At 43.8% G+C, this 8,544-nt stretch overlaps 1 protein-coding gene across 1 annotated transcript in view; it reads left to right on the forward strand.

The window, feature by feature from the left end:
• Positions 1–224: 224 nt before the first annotated feature.
• Positions 225–8,544, forward strand: part of ctbp2a (C-terminal binding protein 2a) — an 18,855-nt gene continuing 10,535 nt past the window's right edge. The window contains exons 1-2 of the mRNA XM_030780992.1: positions 225–1,154; positions 1,209–2,571. Coding sequence (XP_030636852.1) covers positions 225–1,154; positions 1,209–2,571 — 2,293 coding nt within the window. The remainder of the gene's footprint in view (positions 1,155–1,208; positions 2,572–8,544) is intronic.

An 8,544-nucleotide genomic window follows, 5' to 3' on the forward strand; every position in this document is an offset into this window, starting at 1 on the left:
CCATCCGATAGCCAGCCCTGAGTACTACGAAAGAGAAGATAGAGGGAGAGGGAAAAAAATTTCATCTGGAACACAGGTGAAAAGCGATACCTCCTGTTTCATCTTTTCTTCTTCCTCCTCCCTCACTTTGGCTGACGTAAACGTGTAACTGAAGAGCTGAAATAGACCACCAGCGGCAGTGCTTTTTATTTTTTGCCTCTCCAAGTGAATTGTCTTCCTTTACAATGTTGATCTCCAGTAAACAGTTACCGATGGGCCGTTCCCAGAGCTGGGACACTCTGGGTGGGACGGAAGGACAGTGGGATCGTGGGGAGAGTGTGTATGAGCAACAGGCCAGAATTGCCACACGGAGGAACTCCTTGACCTATGGGGGGGATGCTGGAGGGACATGGTATGAGCCTCCCCCAGGAATGCGTCCTCCAGATCTGGACCTGAAACGAGAACCTTATTCCTATCAGGACTCGATGTACAACCAGGGATATTCTCAGGAGCCCCGTGGCATGAGGAAGAGCTCTGTGCCAGAGTTGAACAGCCACTATGAGCGGCCACCTATTGCACATCGTGGCTCTCTACAACCACAGGACTACTACCATCATGATCCAGCCATGCTGCCACGACCACCAGATGGATTTTACCGTGGGGAGCAGGCACATCCAATTAACCGATCTGCCTCACACTATAGCATAATGGGAGGGCCACGACCACTATGGGAACATGGCCAGGGAGGGAGGCCTGGTTCAGCAGCACCTACAACTGCTCCACCTCCACCTCATACTGCACACGAGATGGGACGTGGTTACCGGGAACCTTCTCTCCCTGGTCCCTTACCTCCCACTCCTCTCTCCAAAATGATGCCGGATGGGCAACGCATTCCAAGCCGGGATCCCTCACCTGCTCGGTACGCTATTGACCAGGCATCTCCCCGATATGGTGCTGAGCCGCCATCCTCTCTCACAGGGCGTCCAGTCTATGGGGATGTTAATGGGAGACCGATAGATCCTCGGCAGCCAGCGGCTACCTGCCTTGTGGTGGATCCAGCCACTCAGGCGATAGACGGGACTGCTGCATCTCGAGGTATGGTCACACGCCAGGACTGCCCTTCACCGTACACCATTCAACAGCAGCAGCAAGCTCAACAGCAAACACAGCTACAGGCACAACAGCAAGCACAGCTGCAAGCCCAGCAGCAAGCACAGCTGCAAGCCCAGCAGCAAGCGCAGCTACAGGCACAGCAGCAAGCGCAGCTACAGGCACAGCAGCAAGCGCAGCTACAGGCACAGCAGCAAGCGCAGCTACAAGCACAGCAGCAGGTTCAGACAGTGCAGCAAATTCAGCCAGTGCAACAGCAAATGCAACAGGTTCAGCCAGTGCAACAACAAATGCAGCAAGTGCAACAAATACAACCAGTTCAGCAGGTGCAACAAGCTCCGCCGTCCCCAAATCCTGTCTATGATCCAAACCCTCCAGCCCTGCCAGTCCCTGCTCCAGTTACCACCCCAAGCTCATCTGTTGTCCCTGCTCAAGCTCCTACACCCACTCCCACTGCTCCTCAGACCCCAGTGGCTCCTGTGGACCCTAAAAAGACAGCGGACCCTGAATTTCTGGCTTTGCTACGTAATGAGGGTCTGTCTGAAAGCACCATCACTAATCTCCTGCAGCAAGGCTTTGATTCCACCAGCATGCTTGCTGTTATGGAGGAGAATGACGTTCGCTCCGTTGCGCCCAACCTAGGTCAAGCTCGAGTTCTGTCACGTGTAGCACTCAGTTGCAAACGTCCACCCGATGTGACCCCTGCAACACCACAGCAACCCAACGTTCCTGTCCGAAGTCGTTCCAACAGCTTCAGCCATCGCAGTGACATCTACGTACACCAGCCATCACAGTCTGTACCCCTTGGTATAGATCCCCATCTTATGCAGCCACCCCAAACCCCCATGCAGACAGTCTCCTCGAGGATGGGAGAGATCATGGGTCGACGACCTAGCAGTGCCCCATCCCAGCAACTGCTAGACACTGGTGGATACCCAATCGCTAGGTCACCGGGGGCCTACAGTGGAGCTATGGTACCAGTCCAGCCTCGCCCTATGTCAGCCTACACACCACAAGTTGGCCTACCCATGCCACCCATGGCTACCATGCCCCAGCAGGTGCCCTTACCACCTCATCTACCAGGATTACCACCTCAGATACCAGGAATACCACCGCAGATGCCAGGAATACCACCGCAAATCCATGCAATTCCTCAACAGATGCCAGCATTGCCTGCAGTGCCACAGCAGCTGGCTGTGCAAGCATTGCCACCGCAGCAGGCACCCAAGGCATACACCACAAATTACACAGTGCCCATGGAGCTAATGAAGAGGGATCGAAGCCTTGCAACTATGTCCCCTATGGCCAGCCCACACCCCAGCCCACAGATAATGCGAAAGACTGGGGCAATTCCCCCTGAAAGTGCTATGGTTCCTGTGGGTGCTGCCCTGCAAGGCCTAAATGCCAGCCTAGCCAATCAGAAGCTCAGCAGGCGGACTGGACCTCCAGTCATCGTGTCCACCATGGCTTCACCTGACACAAGTAAATCACATCCCATGTCCTTCCTCTTTTCCTCATCTTCCTTTTTCTCCCTCCTCCCTTCCTCTCTGTTGCTTTCGGCATTTGATTTTAATGAGTGTTGAAACAGCTTTTGGCCATCTGTATTATTATTTTTTTTTATAGTTTTCTTTTGATTTAAGCAAAGTGCCTCTGCTCTCAGTAAGCAGTCTTCTCTCATTAGAATGAATGATCTTGACTCTGTTTGGTGTGTTTATTTGTGCTAAAGACATTGTTTCTTACTGATTGGACTACATTTTACCAAGCCAAACATACAATTGAATAGCATTGCCAAAATAACAGCATTGTAAATGTCTCTGCAGATAAATGCACTATCCTCACTTTTTTAAAAGTGTTTTTGTGAGTGAGTCGACTCTGAAAGCTCTTTCTCTAATTTGAGTGGTTTAATGACATAAGTTGTATAGACTGCAGAACTCGTAAGACGCAGTGCCCAAATATGGTCCTTTCATTCGAACGCAGTAGCTAGATTGTGAGTACTTTTTCTACTTCACACACAAGTGCCCTGTGCCCTGTTGTTCTCCATTTTATTTCTCAAGTATGCCTGCTAAAAGCTTGTTAATGTTTGAGTAGGAGAGAGTGAGACAAAAACTGAGAGAGGTCGGTTGCATTAACATTTTCTCAAGTTCTATAACAATGTATTTACATTTACACGCCTGAAGTCACATCATTTCTTCCTTTTGTGAACTTTATTCTTTTTACATTTAAGAATATGTCAGTGTTACAACTGTTCCATGTTGGTTTTTACACAGCTTTTACCCTGTGTGTTCGGATTTGTGGTTACCAGTGCCCCTCTTATTTTATAGCTGTCACCAACAGATTCCACAATATATTCAGTATGTTTATCAGTGTGTTTTGGAGATTTTTGCTCCTGTATGCATATGTGTAGATGATTGACAATCCTTCGAGTCCTCGACCCCAGACTGCCAGTGGTGCGATTCTTTAATGTGGTTACATATTTGCATATCCCTGGTTATGTATTTGTGTGAGAAAGAGAGATAAAGGAGAGGGAGAGCTTGCATGTGATTAAACTATGTCTAGGTAACATTAGCCAGATTACTGCAAACCTGTCAGTGTGAGATCCAGTGGTTAATTCATATCTGGAATGAAAGATAAAATGATACTCCTCCAAAGTTTCTCAAATGATGTGTTCAAATTTCCAGACATTAATTGTGTAGTACATTTACAAGGAGTTCACATCATCGGTGCCTTGCTTACTCTGTGGTGTGTTGCACATTCTTTTGAACCAAACTGTGGTTGCAGTCTGGATGACCAACAGGAAATCATATTTCAGTGTCTCACTAGTTTCTTGAAGGGGTTAGGGGAGTGCCAAAAAAACCCAAAAATGTGGTAATTAAGGTTTTGCACAACATAAGCCCAGCCTGCTTTTTCTGCCAAGCTTGCAAAATAAGGGCTTTGGATAAAGTGCAGGGAATAGCACTAGTAAGAGACTCTGTGGTGAGCTCATTGATAATATGATGGTATCAGTGCTTTGTACAGCATTGTAGCTTTTCTCTCAAAGTCACTTTTATGAGCAGTGTTACAATGCTAATCCCTGAGCTCCACTTTTTACAATATGGTCTAATCCAGAGATTCCCCTTCTCTCTATTATTCTTCTTCCCTCTTCCTTTCTTTTCCTCTCTTCTCTCACTCCCTTTTGTACTATGGGGCTAAAATGACTCTCTGACCATGAACGTAATCAAATAATTTCTGCTCTGTCTCTCGCCATCATGTGAGATGCGGTGCACTAGAGACTAAAGGGTGAATGTGTGGGTATGTCAGTGCTCCAGTAGGTCATCCCTGCTCTGTGAAATGGCACATCTTTATCTCTCCAAAGACGAGAATCCTGTGATTAAAAACACACTCAGACAACACACACTCACCAAGCTATTTTGCATGAGACTGATATTTGTTTCTCTGGCAATTTTGTCTGGTAATGGTCTGCTTGCAAAAACAGAGCGACTAGGAAATTTCTTAATGGTGTGTTGCTAGGCGACCTGATTTTTTTTTTTTTTTTGGTTGGTTGGTTGGGGATTTTTTTGCTGCTGTTGTTGTTGTTGTTGTTTTTTGTTGTTGTTGTTTTTGTTTTTTGGGGGTAATGACAGTGGGCATTAATGTCACATTAAGGGAAGATTATGCTGAATTGTAGTCTTTCACAAAATGGAGGACCATTTACATCACAGGGAATTACATTCAAAATGAGCAGTTTGACCAAAAACTGCAAAATAGCCCAGCAGTGTATACCATTAATGAGAATGAAAGAGCTTAACAATAAGTCAGGATATTGATCTGTAGATACCATTTATACTTTAGTTGTTATCTATCTATCTATCTATCTATCTATCTATCTATCTATCTATCTATCTATCTATCTATCTATCTATCTATCTATCTATCTATCTATCCGTCCTTTGTGCATTGCAGTATAATAGCTAATTGTAATATAAATTCACAAATTGATTTTGTCTGGCAGATACTGAATTACTCACGCAACTAAATTATGCAAATAAGTAGTCCTCACCACTAATACATAACCATATATGGTGACTCAGAATACCTCCTATGACACATGTATCCATATATGGGCATGTGGGACCTCCCTTGGCCACAGTTCCTGACTCCCTGACGTGGGGGGATTATCTAGCCATATCCGTGGATGTTGCAGTCAAACGACATGAGTGTGACACAGGTCAGTAGACACAGACTACTTGTGCTGGCTGAAGGGAATGTATGTGTTTGTGAATTTGTGTGTTAGTCTTTGTATTTAGTGTATTTCACATGACTGGCTTTGTTGTAAAAATTTAGTACGGGCTGTAGGTGCTCTATTTTCCTGACTGTGGGTGATTTTCCCCCTTGTGAAGCTTAACTGATCAGCTGCTCCTAAGTGGTGGGAGGAGTTGTGGGGGAGGGGCATCTGTGTTTTGGAGTAATGAGGTGGAATGTATGCATTTATGAGACGGTGTGGGTGGAGCTCACAGATTAATCTGACCTTGTGAGAGATTAGGTGGGTGAATTGGAAATGCGGGTCAGTTATGTGTGTTAGAGTAAGATGAGACTTGAAAATTGGGTTGGGAAACTGTCCAGTAAAGTATAGATTGATTAAAGACTTGGGAGTTGTGTTGGCATTCAAGTTGGTTTCTGGGTTTATTTTAGCGGAGTTGGGAATAGGGTTTAAATGTGAGTGGATTTTGCCCAGGGAGCATAATTTAGGGATCTGAAGAACATCATGTGTTTTAGGGGCTATGAGAAATGTGTATGTACAGAAACTTGAGGCAAAGTGGGATAGAGGGCCGTATGGAAATGTGATGGCATATAAGAGAAGGGAAAGAATTCTTTTCATTTAAATGAAAAAAGGAGAAACTGACATATGCATCTAACAAAAAAATCTTGAACAAAAAGATTGAAAATGGAAAAGAGGTGGCATAGTTAGGATAAAAATCACTGCTTGTGTGTCCGCCTCAGCATATTCATTCACAGTGTGGTTTAAAAAAAAAGAGAAAAGGAAGCAGAGAGTAAGGGACAGGATTACAGGGGTAAAATCCCAGTAGCCATCTGTGCAGGGTTTGGCCCGTGAGGAAAAGGCTGAACTGATTGCATCACGGCATAATCCCAGAGAAATGAATGGACAGATTATAATCTCCATTTGCATGCATCAGGCATTGAAATAGTTGGACCACTCCTTAACAAGACAAAATGTAGCTCACTCATTTGGAAATTGAATCTGAGGAAATTATATTCATGTGAGTTTTAAAGCACCGTTTTAAAACAGGGCTTAATATGATGTTTAAGAGGTTTAGTGCAGCATGTGTTTATTTGTTACAGTGTGAAAGCGAACCAGAGACAGAAAACCACAAAAACCTCTGCTTTATCCATTATCATGTCATTACCTCACAACATGTACCATTTGTGTGTGTGTGTGTGTGTGTGTGTGTGTGTGTGTGTGTGTGTGTGTGTGTAAAGCAAGCAGGTTGCCTCTGATAAGTCACTATTTAAAAAATGAAAGCATTGTGTTTTCTAAATGCGAACACAGAGAAAAGAACTTTTGTCCTTTCAGAGGGATTCAAACCACAGACTTTATGAGGACTTATGTGTTAATATTAATAGAGAGGTATTTTGACACAGTCATTGGCTCTCTACTGTATATTCAAAAATATATGTCAGTTAGGGTTGGCTGAGAGCCATCACGATGTTGAGCCCGACATCGTGAGCCCCTCCATCCCCGGTCCACACCGACACCGGGGCGCACCCTGCCGCACGCACACACACACACACACACACACACACACACTATAATTCCAGTGTCTCTGCTATAACGTACAAACATTTATTTATTACTTATTTGCGGCGATCTCCCCGAGGATCAAGTTGAGCCCTAGAACTGATGAATATGTATTTTAAGGAGTCAGCCAGCGAGCGCAAAAATGAAGGATGGGTTTATTCTAATTATTAGCCCATAATAGCTCCTTGTGCCTGATTTACTAAAGGAAAAACAGCTCATTTTATCACACTGTTTACCGCCCAGTGAACGCATTTCAATTTAGGCGCAAACATAAAAATTATTTTTAAACCTACCTGGTTTGCACCTGCCTCAGTAAATCAGGGGGCGGGTCTTTATTTGTATCGCAAAACTGACGATCAAAATTCACCTACAGAGCGAACTCTCCCGTTCTCTGCTATACCTGTCTTAAACAAATAATTCCTAATCGTTGTATTGTTATTACCGATTTTTCACCATGTCTCGCCCTGCACATTTGACTGAGAATATCTGAAGAGTCCATTTGCGAAAAGCGATAAACGCCATCCTTTAAAAAACAAACTGACTGTCGTAAGTTATTCTTAACACATAGCACATTCTGAACCCTAAATACATTTTGCCACAAGAGCCGTCGTTGTCCATATTCAAGGTATTGCACGTTTTACAGCTGAAAACGTCAAACGCCAAACACTAGTGTTGTTCTTGAACACAACCAGATAAATTCAGCCAATCAACGCGCAGTATTCAGATCAGGTGACGCAACATTGCTGCGACGCCCTCCGTCATCGTCCATCCTGATGTATCCCTGTAGACATTGCCCAACCCTAGTGTCATTTAAAAAAAAAACCCATCTTTTTTGCCTACTTTCTTCTGTAGGTGTAAAAGGTCCACTCTAATGGGCGGTGTAGCCTCTTCCAGCTGTGTCAATATTTTCTGCCCTTTAAAAAAAAAAAAAAAAACTGTTTCCTAACCAAAAAAAGTGGAAGCTTTTTTTTCTTTTTTTTTCCCAAGGTCTGATTTTTCAGGCAAAGACTGAAAAAAAATATTTACCACCAGTTTGATAATGAGGTTACCTAATTTGTATGGTGTATAATGAAAATAGGCTCAGATGCTTTGATTTTTCACTATGTTCTGTGGAATTAAGAAGTGAAAGGACTAAAACACAGGATGTTTTGGCCAGGCACATGCTGCCAACATTAATTGATTTTGACATGTGTAAATGCAATGGAAAAAAAAATCAGGAGAGAAATGAAGTTTTATATTCCATCTGTTGAGTGCGCACTGAAGACTCATTTTAGATCCAAATCTGTCTTAAAACTGACGTGACTGAGGTCAAACCGTTTTTAATGTGGCACCAGAGAGTGAAGAAAGTCCTGGCATTTTTCCAGTGCCAGCTGAAGGTGGAAAATCTTTTAAGCACCTTTTAATGAAATATAACAATACCTGCATGGAGTCTGTTTTCAGCTGTGTGTGTTTGTGTGTATGTGTGTGTGTGTGTGTGTGTGAGAGAGAGAGAGAGAGAGAGAGAGAGAGAGAGAGAGAAGGACAGAGTATTATTGCTTTGATATAAAATGTAGTATAATAAAAAAGTATTATGCTAGAACACAATGTTAGAATGTATGACATACCTATAATCCCTGAGTGGTATGCAGCTGTTAATGACACCAGTTGTATATTAATTCATA

Source organism: Chanos chanos, chromosome 1, assembly GCF_902362185.1.
Source record: "Chanos chanos chromosome 1, fChaCha1.1, whole genome shotgun sequence".
NCBI classification, from domain to species: domain Eukaryota; kingdom Metazoa; phylum Chordata; class Actinopteri; order Gonorynchiformes; family Chanidae; genus Chanos; species Chanos chanos.